The sequence below is a fragment of the Cetorhinus maximus genome, chromosome 2, assembly GCF_964194155.1.
Source record: "Cetorhinus maximus chromosome 2, sCetMax3.hap1.1, whole genome shotgun sequence".
NCBI classification, from domain to species: Eukaryota; Metazoa; Chordata; class Chondrichthyes; order Lamniformes; family Cetorhinidae; genus Cetorhinus; species Cetorhinus maximus.
The window spans coordinates 39,620,625-39,637,917 of record NC_135880.1 but is presented as its reverse complement, the minus strand read 5'-3'; the positions used below and the strand labels follow the sequence as shown (position 1 = coordinate 39,637,917).

At 39.7% G+C, this 17,293-nt stretch overlaps 1 protein-coding gene across 1 annotated transcript in view; it reads left to right on the top strand.

Moving 5' to 3' along the window:
* The window catches only part of iqgap2 (IQ motif containing GTPase activating protein 2), a 369,497-nt gene that overhangs the window by 313,625 nt on the left and 38,579 nt on the right, over nt 1-17,293 (top strand). The window contains exons 31-32 of the mRNA XM_078563474.1: nt 8,726-8,828; nt 10,482-10,623. Coding sequence (XP_078419600.1) covers nt 8,726-8,828; nt 10,482-10,623 — 245 coding nt within the window. The remainder of the gene's footprint in view (nt 1-8,725; nt 8,829-10,481; nt 10,624-17,293) is intronic.

The window sequence follows — 17,293 nt, the reverse complement described above, 5'->3', positions numbered from 1 at the left end:
TCCAGCACAAAGGAAGAAGATGGTTGTGGTTGTTGGAGGTCAGTCATCTCAGTCCCAGGACATCTTTACAGAGTTCCTCAGGGTAGTGTTCTAGGCCCAACCATCTTCAGTTGCTTCATCAATGACCTTCCTTCCATCGTAAGTCAAAAGTAGGGATGCTCGCTGATGGTTGCACAATGTTCAACACCATTTGCGACTCCTCAGATACTGAAGCAGTCCATGTCCAAATGCAGCAAGACCTGGACAATATCCAGGCTTGGGCTGACAAGTGGCAAGTAACATTCATGCCACACAAGTGCCAGGCAATGACCTTTTCCAGCAAGAGAGAATCTAACCATCGCCCCATGACATTCGATGGCATTGCCATCACTGAAGCCCCTGCTGTCAACATCCTGGGTGTTACCATTGACCAGAAACTGAACTGGACTAGCCATATAAATACTGTGGCTACAAAAGCAGGTAGAGGCTAGAAATCCTGCGGCGAGTAACTCACCTCCTGACTCCACAAATCCACCATCTACAAGGCATAAGTCAGGAGTGTGATGGAATACTCTCCACTTGCCTGGATGAATGCAGCTCCAACAACACTCAAAAAGCTGGAGACCATCCAGGACAAAGCAGCATGCTTGATTGGCACCCCTTCCATGAACATTCACTCCTGCCACCACCGACGCACAGTAGCAGCAGTATGTACCATCTACGGAATGCAATGCAGGAACTCACCAAGGCACCTTAGACAGAAGTTTCCAAACTTACAACTGCTACCATCCAGAAGGATAAGGGCAGCAAACACATTGGGCAAAATTTTCACCTCGGCGGGCAGGCGTGCCCCCAACCCGCTCAAGCGTAAAATGACACGTGTTGACATCAGGCGAGCGTCCCAACGTCAACCTGCAGTTGTGCGATTTCTCGGTCAGCAGGCAGGCACGGGAATCAGCAGCGCACCTGCCAACAATTAAATGGTCTGTTAAGGCCATTGAAGCCTCAATTAAGTTAAATTTTTCACTGCCCTTTGGAAACCTCATCCACGGGTGGGATAGGGTTTCGAACATCAAATACAAATAAAATAAAATGTTTTAAATTTCACTTATAACATGTGACTCTATCATATGAGCAGGGACATGAGTGGGGACATGTTTTATAATATTTTTCACATCCTTTTTTTTAAAACTCTTCATCTCCCTGAGTCAGCTCTGTGCCTCAGGGAGATTCTCAAGCGCGCACATAAGCGAAGCTCCCACTGTCGCCGCCAAGCCCGCCTGACACGGGCTAAATTCTGCCCATGGGGGCACCACCACCTGGAAGTTCTCCTCCAAGCCACTCACCATCCTAACTTGGAACTTTATCGCCATTCTTCACTGTTGCTGGGTCAGAATCCTGGAGCTCCCTCCCTAACAGCACTGCGGGTGTACCTATACCACATGGATGGCAGCAGTTCAGGATGGCAGCTCAACCACACCATTCAAGGGCAATTAGGGATGGCCAATAAATTCTGGCCTAACCAACGATGCCCATAATCCCATAAATGAATAAAGAAAATTGTAACATGTGGGATTCTTTAATACCTTTTTGTGTAGGGAGAAGTTTCCTGTTGACTGCTTTACTTGTTAGAAGACACGAACCATATCCTGTTGTTTTGTCCTGTCCTTTTACAATGGCCTGGCATGGTCAGCAGTGCGCACTGAGTGAATGTGTTCGCACACTGAGGTTTGCAAATGGGTGTAATTGATGCAAATGTTCATTGCCAAAACTTCTATTCTTGGATTATGCCTGCTGCTTTGTTTACAAGAGCTTTGAATGAACAAGATAAAAGATCTTTGTAATCTTTCTCCCGCTGTGAATTCATTGATAATTTCAATTCTACTGTTCTATTTCTGCATTCATTATGTTTAAATAAGAAGACTCATTGAATGATTTTGCTTGGCAACTCTCCACCTCCCCCATTGCTACTTTTCTAAACGTGGTTATTTGCGGTGCATTGCAGTTCCACAAGCACTGGCACCCCTCCAGTATCTTGACCAAGTGACCATTCTTCATGTGAGTTTATAGGGTGTTGGCAGACATTTAGTGGTTTTTAACCAGCTACTTGGAGATGCAGGAGAGCAATGAGGAAACACTAGTCTTTTTGGCTTTTCCCTGCCTATAGGAGGCACATGACGTCTGTTCAGTAGCTCATGTAGATGAAGCTAGAGCTTGGCAGCTTTGAGCTACAAACTACCAGCACATTATTATTTAATATGCTGTGCCATTAAACCACCCACTGTTAAGTTTGTCCAATTTTTTTTAATATCCCACAGTTCGAAATGCAGCCTCTTGGTACTCTCACCTTTCTGAGGGTGCATATAGTCCACTGCCTCCAAGAAGGCACAGTGGGCAGAGATACCTCTGGGATTAATTAATTGGGAAAAATAATATTCAAAACTATTGACTTATCATTTTTCTACTCCGCTTCCTCTGTGTGTTGCTATCTTGAATCATCCTCCTTCCTGCCCAAGTACATATTTTGTATATATTAGATATGTTCTGAGCATGTCTACATAACATCATTTCAAGAAAACAAGCCACCATTACAATAACTAATAGATCAGTTTGAGTGAAGCAGGTGATTATAAACATGCATTGAACCTACCTTCCCCTGGAATCCACCTTGTTTCAAGACTTAAGGGAGAGCATCTGGTGCAAAAGGAAGAAATCAGTCTTATTTAGTAGCTTGATTATTATTCAGGTCACTCGAGCACATAAAAATGCTAGTAACAGGAATGTTGCAAAGGATTTTCATGCATATTATAAGAACACAAGCAACAGAAGCGGGAGTTGACCATACAGCCTCTTGAACCTGCTCCACCATTCAGTGAGATCATGACTGATCATTGGCCTTAATTCCACTTTCTCGCCTATTTTCCTTATTCCTTGGTTTCCTGTGGGACCAAAAATCTGTCCATCTCAACCTTAAATAAAATGAATGATGGAGCATCCTAAGATTTGCTTTGAAATCCTTGATGGATCAAAGTCTGAATTTTATCCTGATCAATGGTCGAAGAAAAGTCCTGGCTTATCATATAGTTCAATTTCTGAACCAGTACTGATTTTTAATGAAAAATTAATTCCGTTCAATCTGCAGGCACTTCATGCAGACTCCATCAGTACTGCTCCTTTGCGTTTCTATTTTGAGATATGCGTGAACATTGCAGGGAAAGGACCCCTTCCTGTCCAGGTTTTGCTGCTTCTTTCAGACAGTCCAGTTCAGACTGAAGGGAAGCTTGATCAGAAGCTAGTTAAACAGCTTCAAATGGCACAAATCGCTCAGTGAGGATTGATGGTGTGCCAAATTTGAAGCTATGATCGTTTGTTTAGGAATACACTGCCTTATCAGATTTATCCCTATGTTACATATTTTCAATCCTCTGTAATTTACCAGGTTTTCCTTATGGGCCTGTGCCCCAGTTTAAGTTGATTCAAACTATAGCTGTAAAAACACTTTTTTAACCAGTGGCAGTGACCTAGCCAAAACCCAAGCAAATACATCTTAAGCAAGATGTTGTAATTCTTTAAACAAAAATATTCAATAAAATCCTGGAGCAGTTTGTTCTGGCCTGGTGAAACCCTGTAATAGATACAACCTTTTGAAGTTGTATCCTTCCCTTATTGCTGTGCATGATCCTGTATGTGAAATATTTGGATCTTTGCCAGTCTGTCTGCAGGTTCTATGAAAACATGGAAGATATATTAAAATTAAAGGCTGTTTCTTAAAATTGAACAATATTGTATTTTTTTGTGAAGCACTATGATAATCAACAGTATAAGGACAGCAGTAAAATGTATCTGTTGGGAATTTGAAGCATAACTGCATGACAGTCTTAAAACTGGCATAATACAATTGCATTTTTTCTCATTTTCCTCTGATTAAAGTAATGATTAATTACATTTGTTATGACCGCCGTGGAGACAAATAGTTTTTTTTTTAATAAGAAATGAATTTCCCAAATGACCAATGGGAAGAACCCAAGGACAAGATTCCATTTAAGACTTTTACTGCAAGAAACAAATTAAAACTAACAGATCATACATAAACAGGTAACTAATACATCAAACTAAAGAAAAACTAACAACTAAAATATGTCTTATAAAACACTTTTACTCAATGGCACACTTCTGGCTAATATATAGCATTAAAGAAACCATCCCAAAGTCATTCCCAGTTCTCCACCAGGCATTCACCTCTCCCCATCATGCCAGATCAAAACTTCCAGTGTCCTTTGACAGTCGTTCCACTCCGCTAGAGTTTTCCCGGATACGGTGACTCCCATTCCTTAAATCTTCAAGAGCCCCGCCTCTTCTGTTCCTTTTCTAGCCCTTAAAAGCATCCTGCTTGGCTGTTAACACAGAACAGCTCTCCCTACTTTTCCACAGCAGTAGCTTCTTTGTTCCTGTCTGAGCCACAGCTGTCCTTTAGCTGTGAGATACTGTGAAATGTGTTAAAACTGCCAGTCTGCCTCAATGAGTTTATATTTGAGTTTCTCTCCAACAGCAACCAGATCACTTGGGCATTCCTCCCAATTGAGGTACTTATCAGAAAGGCTAATTATACATTCCTTTCCAGAATTCTGTTTTACTTTCAGTTGTAGATAAACTTTAAAACATAATCGTGTTGCAGTGTTCAGCATTCATGACATATTTCATAGAATTACATGGAATGTACAGCACAGAAACAGGCTATGTTGCCCAACTGATTTATGCCAGTATTTATGCTCCACATGAGCTTTCTCTTTATCCAACTATATCAGCATAACCTTCCATTCCTTTTTTCCTTGTGTTTATCTAGGTTCCCCTGGAATGCATCTATGCTATCTGCCTCAACTACTCTTGTGTGTTAGTAGATTCTACCTTCTAACCACTCTCTGGGAAAAGACATTTCTCCTGAATTCTTCACTGGATTATTATTGATGATCTTGTATTTGTGGCCCCAAGTTTTGGTCACAAAGTAGAAATATCTTCTGTCTACCTATGAAACTGTTCCATAGCTTTAAATTCCTCTCTATTGGTACAACTGTCTGCCTCCTCTTCTCTAGAGAAAAGAATCCCTGTCAGTTCACTCTTTACTGATATTTATAACCCTTTGTTTCTGGTATCATTCTTCTAAATTTCTTTCAGCACCTTTTGTTGTGCTTCTAATACTGAGATGTACTTCCATAGGTACAATGGCACTTTAAAAAAAAAAAATTCATTCATGGGATGTGCAATTTTTGTCCATCCTTAATTTCCCTTCAGAAGCTGGTAGTGAGCTGCCTTGACCGGCTGCAGTCCATGTTCTGTAGATGCACCCACATTGCTGTTAGGAAGGAAGTTCCCAGATTTTAAACCAGTGACCTTGAAGGATGGTGTGTGACTTGGGGGGGAACCTGTAGGTGGTGGTGTTCCCCCGTGCCTGCTGCCCTGTTCTTTCAAGTAGTAAAAGTTGTTGTAAATACAGAAAATGTTGGTATAACTCAGCAGGTCTGGCAGCACCTGTAGAGAGAGAAGCTTTGAGTCCGTATGACTCTTCTTCAGAGCTTTATACGGACTTGAAACGTTAACTCTGTTTCTCTCTCCACAGATGCTGCCAGACCTGCTGAGGTTCACCAGCATTTTCTGTTTTTATTTCTGATTTCCAGTAGCCGGAGTATTTTGCTTTTATCTTAGCAAAAGTTGCAGGTATGGAAGGTGCTGTCGAGGGAGTCTTGGTGGGCTGCTGCAATGAATCTTGTATATGGTACATACTGCTGCCACAGCATCGGTGGTGGAGGGAGTGAAAGCTTAAGGTGATAAATGGAGCGCCGATCAATCTGGCTGCTTTGTCCACAAATGATTGTGGGCTTGAGGCTCAAGTAGCATTGGAGCTGCACTCATCCAGGCAAGTGGGAAGTATTCCATCACACTCCTGACGTGCTTTGTTGCAATCTGACACAGTAAAATAAGCAAAATATGGCTGTTAGGGCAGCTTCCTGCTCACCCTATTAAGCACACCTAAGCATCTTATAGAACAGATTAAAAAGAAGTCACCAAAAAAAAACTTGCCCATAAATGTGGCTCCAACAACTTCTCTACCACCTTTCTGAAATAATGCGGTATCTCTCACCAAGCTCTTAAACATCTTGCCTGGGAACACCCTCACCCCGCTTACTTTATAATCCCCACCCCCCCCCCATTCGCTGACAGATGCCCAATGTAAACAAACCTTGTCCAAGGAATTTATCTCTGATGTTAAATTTTGCTGCTGGCCTTCTGTGCACTCCTAAAGGCACATGTCTCTAGTATCTTTCCATTGGATACTGAAGCGCTGCACTTGCAAACTGGGTGCCATGCTCAAATCTGGCTGTCACGCTCAAATCTAAACCCGGCTGAGTGCCTTCTCTGCTTAATTCAAGATCCTATCCCTCAGCAAAGCCCCACATAACTGATGTATGCATATAGGTTTTGTCAATCAACTCAAAAAAGGCTTTAGCAAGCAGTTTTCGAGCTTACAATTATATTTGTATGAGCTTTGCTGATATTTGGATTGCTTTCAAAACTACCTCTAGGTTTGCTTATGAAAGTTTCTTAGTTTTCTGCTTTGGTTTTAGTGGCCTTTTCCCCAAGAAATAAGCTAGGATGTTCTGCATTTTATTTTGACTTTAATAAACTCAAGTTTATTCTGTTGCATGTTTCCCTTCAAGGTACTTGCTGTCCCATTTCTTCAAATCTCAGAAGATCTCTAAGCAAGCCAGAGCTTATAGACAGCTTGCTGCAAATTCATTGGCATAACTCAGGAAAGTGTACCTGAACTATAATTGCCAGATGAGAGAAACTAGCGTGTGTTTCTCATTTGACCATAGTTTACCATCCTTTCAGTGCACATTCTTAATTTATTAGGCTTTGCACATAAAGTACTATGGAAAGCAAAGACCACAACATGTTGATATAAACTAGCACTAGCTACAGTGGAAAAGCATATTGAGGTTCTGTAGTAGAAACTAATGGCCTATGAAATAAAATATGTAGCCAAACATTTTGGGATATTCTTGTAAATACATTCTCTTGTGCGTTTTTTGGCAACACTTTCCTCAGTATTTACTGAGCACAGCTTTATTTTTACCCCCAGAATGTTATAGCCACCTCACTGCTTGGAATGATGGGCAATTAGCACAAAAACTACACACAAATATTCAGGAGCAAACAATCATGAAAATATGAGTGCTGGAAAGAATCACCAGGATTTGGTGATTCATATGCTATATTGCATTAACTTTTGCAGCTTTAAAACGGTATCACAATTTAAACCCTTCACTTGTGTTCAGAGCTGCAGAATAAGTGACAAATGCAGGTTAAAATTTTACTTAGCATGATTTTGACCTTAAGTGATGCAAAGGGAACCTAGCAGAATGGTCATGTATTTAGGCAAGTGAATTTCATTATAGATAACTGTGTACGTTTTGGTAGGGAGAATACTTCTTGGATAATTGAGTCTAAATAGGTGGAGCAAAGGTCTAGGACTACAGATATACAAATCACCAAAAATAATAAAACTGGTTAATAAGGCGATTTAAAAAAAAACAAACCATGCACTGGGATTCATTTCTAGAGGAATAGAATTGAAAAGCAGAGAATCATTTTAAACCTGTATCATTCTTGGTTAGACCACACAAAAACACAATCGGCACAGTTCCGATTTCCATATTCTACAAAGCACAAGAGGTACAAAAAAATTTCAAAAGGCTGATACTTGTAATAGCACCCTCTTGTAGCTATCTGTGATTGTATGTATATGTAGCCAAACCAGAATAAACCAATTTTTCTGTTAGGAACTTTGAACTCCATGTGCCGCACACTGCCTATTTTCTGTCCTGCAAAGATATCACAATACTAGAACTGAGAGGTTATACTTTTCAGGAAGACTGATCAAGCTGGGGCACTTCTCGAAGATGGGTGACCGAATAGATGCCTTTAAAATTATGAAGGTGTTTGATAAGTCAAACAGAGATGGTATTTCCACTTGTGGGAGAGACCAAGGGCCATAAATAAAGATGCTTACCATTTTATCCAACAGGGAATTCAGACGCAACCCTGGGTAAGAGTTGGTAAGAATATCACAAACTAATTAACAAAAAGAGCATAGATGCATTGAAGGGGAAGCTGGATAAATACATGAGGGAGAAAGGAATTGGAAGGTATGCTTATAGAATTAGACAAGGAGTGGGAAGAGGATTTTGTGGAGCATAGTAGACCAGTTGGACTGAGTGGCTCGTTTCTGTGCAGTAGAATAAATACAACAATGTAACATGTGACATCTCTCAGCAGCATGGAGGGAAAATGAAAAAAATTACACTTAGATGGTCCCTAGTACCTATTAGTGCCTGACTATAAGGGGCATTGGTGGCATTCTTCTGCATGTATCAGGTTGGATAGGCAAATGCAAAAGGGAGATTGAAAACTTTGTGAAGGAGTGTTTTACTGAATTTCTCTCACAAATGTATTTGAATATTTTAAGATCAGTACAAGTTGTATTTACTGCATTCCATGCTGGATTGTAGGCTATAGGTTGCCTGATTTTTGAATACATTTTTCTAGTTGTGTACTGTTCTGTTAAGGTGGAGACCAAGACTGCACATTAATATTCGGTTTGCAGCTTTTTAGTTTATGATGAATACATGTGGATAGTTTAAACTCATGTTAGATTTGTGACCCAGTTTAATTCTTCTCCTTGTGACAGCTGCTGTTAGAGCACCGGGAAGCTATTTCACCAGATCATAATGACCTATTGCATGAGCTCCTGGAAGGATTAGGAAGTGTACCTGATGTTGAAACTCTGATCGGTGAGTAAATTAAGAATTGATTGTAGATTTTTTGCTTTGGGCTAAGAAATGAATTCATCCAGGGCGAAAAAATGGAAAACTGTGCTTAGCCAGATTTTAGATTTAGCCACAATGAAATTCTTATATTTCAAAATAAGCATTTTCCATTTGACTTTTGCTGAAAAGTTATTGCATAATTATTCCATCGTATTTAGGCCTAGAAATGAACTATCCAATAATTTGCATTTAGGAACAAAATAACCCAGCAAATTAGAAACTTCCATTTTTTTGCCATTTTAACTAGCTCAGGACACCCTAAAGCATTTCAGCCTATTTTGAAGTTTAGTCACTAATGTAGACAAATGTTATGTTTAAAAATATTGAATTCTGAAAATTTGAATTAAGCTACGGCTATTAGGTTGAGTATTTTCAGTACATTACAACAATGTAAGTGCTCAAATCTAAGACGTTAATCATTATTATTTTTGGCTACAATTTACATACCCATTACTATGTTATCCAGTGATCAAATCAAGATGAAAGGAAGAGTTTGCTATTGGCCATTTATGCATTGAACATAAAGAACAATTTTGGGCCTTTTATCTAATGGGATCAGGATTGAAGTTGTAGATCTTGCTGCTCATCATTAATATCTATTCTAGGGCTAAATGTCAAATTTCTTATCTACACCACCCACTTCACACAATGTGCTGGTACTGAGTAATAATAGGAGACATTTTTTTCCATTCATTTATAGGATGTTGTCGTTGCTGGCAAGGCCTGTATTTACTGCTCATCTCTAATTGTCTTTGAGAGGGTGGTGGTGAGCTTCCTCCTTTAATATAACTGAATGGCTTGCTAAGCCATTTCAGAGGCAGTTAAGAGTCAACCAAATTGCTTTGGGTCTTGGATCACATGTAGATCAGACTGGGTAAGGCCTGCAGGTTTCCTTAAAGGGCATTAGTGAACCAGATGAGTTTTTAACAATTCAATAGTTTCAAGGTTACCATTACTGATACTAGATTTTTATTCCAAATTTGTTTTATTAATTAATAGAATTTAAATTCCCCAGTTGTTGGGGTGAAATTTGAAATCTTGTTTCCAGATCATTAGTCCAGGCTTCTGGATTACTAGTACAGTAAAACATCCACTAAGCCACCATGCCCCTAATGGTCAAATATACAATCACAAAGATTCCTAAGAACAAGGAGACAATTTTTGTTGGTGACAGAAGGGCTGCATTTCAGTCTCAAACCCAGCTCCCAGAATCTTCCAAAAACACGCCATACTTGCATAGCTAAAAAGCAGATTCAATTTCATGCGTTACACTAAGCACAGTTTCTTAACTAATTGTACTACTGTTTGTCGCGATTCTTTAACAATTCAGTTTTAATTGTCATTACTTAGCTGGAGATTTGATATTCTTATTCATTTAAATGAGAACTTTCTGGCTTTACGAACTATGGTTTGGGTAAAGTGCTGAATATGGTCTGTCAAAAATGAGAAAACTTTAGCAGATGAAGTCATTGCAATGTGTTTGCATATTGTATGTCTGGACAGCTTTTTGCTTATGTATTACGTATCTTCAAGAACAGTCTAAACATATCTGGCCTCATGAGTGCAGAGAGTAACAGTTGCTATCAGTAAAATTGAATGCAATTTCTTTCTTCCCAGGGGAGGGGGCTGTTGACCCAAATGACCCCAACAAAGAAAATGTACTTTCTCAACTTGCAAAAACAGGAGTCTCACTCACTCTGACCAGCAAGATTGAATTGCGAGATGGGGATGACAGAGACATGAAGACTTTGATGATAAAGTAAGCTTTACCCAAGAACAACCTACCATCTGGTTTGGTAGGCTAATTTTTCCTTTTCATTCTATCACTAAGCGAAAGAGGGAAAGTGGAGAATTGAAGCTGTAAATGACCACGGCATGACAGTCATCAGCATGGTAAATCTGTATAATACATCTCAGCCGACTTATTTTAATTGCGGCACCCTAATGAAAAGTACAATAGTGAGATACAAGACTTTCAAACAGATTAGGTAATTCTACAGAAACCATGTTCCTGCCCAAGCATGAATTTAATGATTGCCAATTGAGAGATTATAACTGGTTGTGTTGCCTTTCTAATTGTACCACACTCAGGAACATAATATACCTCCTCCCCTTGGCAACCCTACATAGTCTAGTAAAAAGGGTAGTTTATCTTTATTGTCTGCAATTCTTGTTTTCCTTTATGAACACCAGCCGGGCAATATAATGTAATGTCATTAGGAGCATGTATTTACAGTTAGCAGTTCTGAGTATTTACATGCTGTTTTCAAATTCACAGTTATATTGCATTGGAGTTAGATAAATTTAATAAACACCAGTATGCTGACAAGTTTTCATTCTTGATCTGTAAGTAAGACCCAAGTAAGCTTGATGGTGAATGGTTTCAGCTTGTGTAATTGGAATTGTTGCTGGAATGTGTAAGCACAGTGATTGTTGGTTTATAGCCATCTATAAAGAGATAGCAGTTTTGATGATAGAACAGCTAAGTATTGCTGTAATATACTTGTATCTATGTTGTAAAGTGGAATGTTTGTATACAAGCTGAATGTTGCAAACATTGACCTGAATGGACAGCATTTCTCTGGCTTTCACAACAAATCACGGGAGCCATTTGTGAAGTTTCTTTGGGGGCACTGCATTGTCAAGTGGGACCGCATGGTGACTGCAACAGACTGATCCACCTTCATTAGATACTGGTTTGATCGTTGATCACCTGCTTTAGGCAATGCTGTATTCAGCCAGAATTTCTAAATGCCATTTTGTCTTAACAGTAAAAGAAAACCTTGTAGCTAGTTTAGGACAGGTACATTTATTTGCTGAGTGATTTTGGCCTACTGCAATTTTCTAGTTTTTGTGCTAGATATTCTGGGGATTCAGTGTCACCAGCTACTCCCATAGGCAGATCTTGTGTCTTTTACTCAATATCCTGTTAATCGTAACCCAGGGATTTTAACAGAGAACCTTCGTTCGATACTAAATAAACCGTTATTCGATTATATTTTCTGCTGCCATACAAATTCTGTTTCTGGAAAGCAGACTGAAATGCACTCTGATTACAACTTATAACTAACAACTGGCTTATTTTCTATAGATCCCTTGAGTACACTTTTCATAATTAAAATAATCAATTTCCCATGTTGCGCACTCATGGAAAGTAATAAAGACTCCATTTATTTTGCCATCTAATACCTTATTTTGAGACTCCGTTTCAGGCTACCTGCTGTGGAGAAGATGCTGAATTTAACATTCCTGAAAAACTGGTTCGAAAACTGCCTAGGCAACCACAAAATGCAGTTTGCCACTGGCACTAGTTAATTACTTTTTTAAAACTGTATTAATGTATAAAGCTTGGGTGTTACTAGCCAAGGTTCTAGCTTAGTTGGTTCAACAAAAAGAAACTATAAAATATGTCAGCTTGGCTTAGCTGGTAACACTGTTTCTTTAATCAGTTGTATACGTGGCCCAAATCTATAAACACATAGACACTCGGTACAGAACTGCAAGAGTACGGCATTGCCAGAAGCGCAGGTGCAGAACTGCAGGAGTACGGCATTGCCAGAAGCGCACGTGAAATGTTGAACTGAGGCTGCCTCTGATCCTGTGGTGCAGGTAGATGCAAAGGTGGCACTGTTCAATTAAAAACGTTTATCCTACAATCAATATTGGAAAAATCAGATTAACTGGTTTGTTCAGTTGCCATTGGTGAAATCTTACTCTGCATAAATTTTGTGCTGCATTTGCCTGCATTGGTCAGGCCATTTCAAATTAATTGTATTTAAATGCAGGGGAACATTTGAAAAAAGAGATATAGGCATTATATAAATACGAATCTTTAAGGCAAAGTTATCTACACAAATGCTTTAAGTGTTAAAGTTGTTAAGACTTTCCATTATTTCTTTTTCCCAAGAGGTATTCAATACCCTTTGACTATGGGGTTGACAGTAACTTCCCTTACCTGCTGGAAATCGGAGAGGGATGGATTTGGGAGTGGGTGGCTGGAGGTGTAGATGGTGGTTAGGTCAGTTAAAGTAGAATGTGGGACTTCAACCTGCTGTGATTTGGCTGAGGGTAATTGAAAATTACCAGTCACAAGCCAGTGGGTTCCTCTTTAAATATTCAACAATTTGTCAGTGCCGGGGAGGATAGGCAATCTCCCTGTCAGGTAAAGTTTGCTGAGAACAAGGTCTGGGCCAGAAGGAGCCTAACAAGGTTTTTTTTTTAGTTTTAGTTGTGGGCCTGCAGGAGAGGCCTCCTGGGCCTCAAAAGGAAACTGTGTTCTTCCCTTGCTCTAGGTTTTCATAATACCCCAATTGAAAATTCAACTCCCAGTGCAATTGAATGGTGCTGGGGACTGTTCCTCCTGCCACCTGATTTTAAAGAGCCAGACAGCCTCCCCTTCCTGCCATTTTGGCCAGGAAGTCAACAAGTGGCACATAAACGGAATATGGTTGTTAAAATTGGGCAAGCTTCCTTGTTACTCCCCCCATTTGGTCAGCCATTCAATTTGCCAAGTTTCCATGTGGGAGTTAAAGTTGAGCCCATTGCTGCTTATTAGAGTTAAATGTAAACTGTTGATTAACCTTATGGCATTAGTAATCTCCAGTAGCTTCATTTTGGGTTATTTGTCTGATTGTTTAATTAATTCTGTTTCACTTAAACTAAGCACACAGTGAGCTGCATTTTGTTTCACATAGGAGATAAAAGGTCAGTTTTGTTTAGGTGCAACAATTTGCATTTATTTTTGTAGTAATTATAGTTTCAATAAACATAGGACCGTAGCTTTAAGAATAAGCCAGTGTTGTAAGATCACATGATCTAAGTAAACCAATGAGTTAGCAGCATGGGGAACCTCTGGGGAGAGTAGTTCTTTAGTTATGGAGCTTGATGCACACATGTAGTTGCTGTTGCTGTCTTTTAATTAAAGTTCAATGTGTCCACCAAGAAAAGTTGCCTGGTAAATCAACTCTATAACAATTTTGTATGACTCTTATCTTGAATTTTTTAAAATGTGGGTAACGTCAATTAAATCCTTGATGACTGAAAATCTAAGTTTGCTTTGCTCTTTCCTTCACACACAAGCCTATCGTATTGTAAATTCAATTTAAAGCTTGCAGTGAAGTACAGGGAGTATTTAATTTGATCACACTGTGTTGATTTTGTCAAAGATTGAAATTCCTTTCTGGGCTAGGTTTCCGAAAACTGCTAGACACTTGAGTTGGCCACAATTCGAATAGTCTAAAAATAAAATCTGGTCTTTCAACCACAGCTCATGACTCTCATCCCTGCTTCTCTTTTTTAATTCTTGGCTTATTTCCGTACAACATAGCCAATCTCTGGTGTTTCCAGATTGTGCTCCTTGTCATGTGCTTCTCATTTTCTCTCAAGCTGTCTCATGAAATCTTATTGCACAGACCATTCAGTCCGCAATGCCTGTGCTGCCTGTTCGAATTTAGTCCCACACCACAGTTTTTTTTTTCCCCCCATAACCCTGCAAGTTTGTCATCTTTAAATACACTCCCAATTATCTTTTTAAACCTAATTCCACCATCCTTTTGAACAGTGCACTCCAGATCTTAGCAAACCTGTATGGAGAAATTTCTCCTTATTTCCTGTCTAGTTCTTTTGCCAATTATTTTAAGTCTATGAACTCTGGTTAAACTAGCCCATTTGCCAGAGAAAATAGTTTCTTCATGATGCTTGCTATATTAAAGCCTTCAATTTTGATGACTGCTATTAGGTCTCCCTTCAATCTTCTCTGCTCTAAGAAGAACAACCCCATATTTTCCAAACTCTCCATATAACATTCACTCTGCCTCCTATCCCTTAGCCAATTTTGTGCCAAGTTACTCCTGTCCCTTTAATACCTTGTGCTTCTATTTTCAGAATAGCTCTGTTCTGAGGTATCACTCTTTCATCTCCCCATAGCCACCCCCTGCCTTCCCATTCTCCTGCTCCCTCCCACTCTGAAATTCCCCTAAATCAAGCTTCAGAATCTTGTTTTCCCCATCAGCCAGCCCCTACTAAACTAAGTGTTCGTAAGGCCGAGACCTAATTCTTGGGTATTAGCTGCGGGATTCCCAGATAATATTTGTTTATGTGTCACTTCTGCCAGTTTTTCCCTCTCCAAGTTTAGTTACAACATCATCTCCCAGTAGACTCAAAGCTTAACCTCATGCAGAATGTGAGGTAGAAGCCTACTTGCCCTGATTTTCTTACTAGGTTTACCCAATTTACAGGCTTCACTAGCACCCAGCTCTAACAGGTGGGAGCTTTATTTAAAATTAGTTGGAGATTGTGTCATTCTGAATGCCATTCCCTAACATTCTTCCATGCATGCAATCCATTAGTGATCACACTCATGTGAAATGGGCATTCAGAGTAGCTAGATAATGATAAGTGACAAAAGTCATGGAGAGAAATAATACTTAGATAAGTGTATTTCAATCATTTTAAAAAATTTAAAGATACTGTAGATACTGTACAAGAGCTTGTTATATGTAAATTGGTTTCCATGTTTTCAATTTAACAGCAGTCACTACACTTGAAAAGGACTGTGTTGGTTGGAATAGACTTTGGAACATCCTGAAGTTGTGAGAGATGTTATATAAATGCATTTTAAAAATATTTTTCAACTACACCTGCAATTTTCTGCTCCAACCACCACTGTGCATCCAACATACATCTAAATCTACACCTGGAGCTGTGCAAATCAGGGTATTGAATTGCCCTCTTAAAGTTAGGCACAAATAAAAGTTCATATCAGTGTAAAACTATTTCCAAGCATTTAGGTGTAAACTGCACACATATTGGAAATTTCCCTAAGTTTTGATCTCCTAAAACATTCCTAAAAGAAAGCATCAGTAGACACAGATTTTTTCACAAGGGAACAATGAGGATAACTGAGGATTCTCTCATCTGTTTAAATAATTCCTGAAAGAAGGCTTCAATGATTATTGATACAAGAGCCATGATGCTGCATTCAATAATACTAATTTAGTCTTCTCAGCGTTAGGCTCCCAACAACATTGTCAGTGTCCCTTATGTTGCTAGGAGCATTTCTTGGGCCAATATTCTGAACGTTTCTCTGGAATCAGAACTTGGAATACACCATACAGAGCATTCCTTTCTACTCCAGCAGATTAGCGTTTCTGGATGCCAGTATTCTAAAATGGCCTCAAACATTAGGTTGTCATTAATCTCTGCCACGACTGAACTCTGCAGGAGGTGAGCATTTCAAAATGCCAGTATTCCAAAATGGCCTCAGAGATCAGTTTGTCATTAATCACCAAAGCTAGTTAAATTTATCAATGGACAAAAAGCAGGTAGAAAATGTTAATTACCTTATTTTGTATGTAATTCCCTTCGCAGCTGCTGTATTTGAGCTAGAAAATGTCAACAGTGGTTAATTATCTGCTGCATCATGCATCAAGGAACTGAAGAAGAGCTCTAGAACAAGGCTTTATGTACAGTGCAAAGTTGGGGGAAGAGACCCTATAGCTTTGCGAAACTAACAGGGAAGAAGCAGTCTTTTGGGGAAACCATTCAATTATGACCAGTTCATTTCTGTATGCAACATAAACTACATTCAAAGACTGAGTAAGAGCTTATAGAGCAATGCATGCAGTAATATTAACATTCAAACATGCAAACAAGGAGCAGGAGTAGGCCATTCGGCCCCTTGAGCCTACTTGACCATTTAATAAGATCATAGATGATCTGATAGTAACCTCAAATCTGCATCCTACCCATCCCCGATAACCATCTTATCAAGAATCTATCCATCTCTTCCTTAACAATATTCAAAGACTCTGCTTCCACCGTCTTTTCAGGAAGAGAGTTCCAAAGACTCACGACCTCTGACAGAAAAAATTTCACCTCATCTTCATTTTAAATGACTGACCCCTTATTTTTAAACAGTGTCCCAGCACGGTTCAGGTGTAGATCATTGCAACAGTACAGATCCCACTTTCCCCAGTATTGGTGCCAGTGGCCCACAAACCAGAACCCACTTCTCCCACATCAGGCTTTGAGCGACACGTTCATCTCCCTAATATGATTTGTCCTGTGCCAATTTGCACGTGGCTCAGGTAATAATCCAGAGATTATGACCTTTTGAGGTTCTGCTTCTTAATTTGGTGCCAAGCTCCTCATACTGACTTTGCAGAACCACCTTCTATGTCGTTGGTACCAACATGGACCACGACAACTGGGTCATCTGCAAGTTCCTCTCCAGCCCCGAACAGAGGTCCCGAACCCTGGCACCAGGCAGGCAACACTGCTGTCTGGACTCACGCTCTTTGCTGCATAGAACGGTGTCAGTCCCTCTGACTATACTGTCCCCTACTACCTCTACATCCCTTGTAGCTCCCCCCACTTGAATGGCTTCTTGTACCATGGCCAGTTAGCTCATCCACCCTGCAGCCCCATTC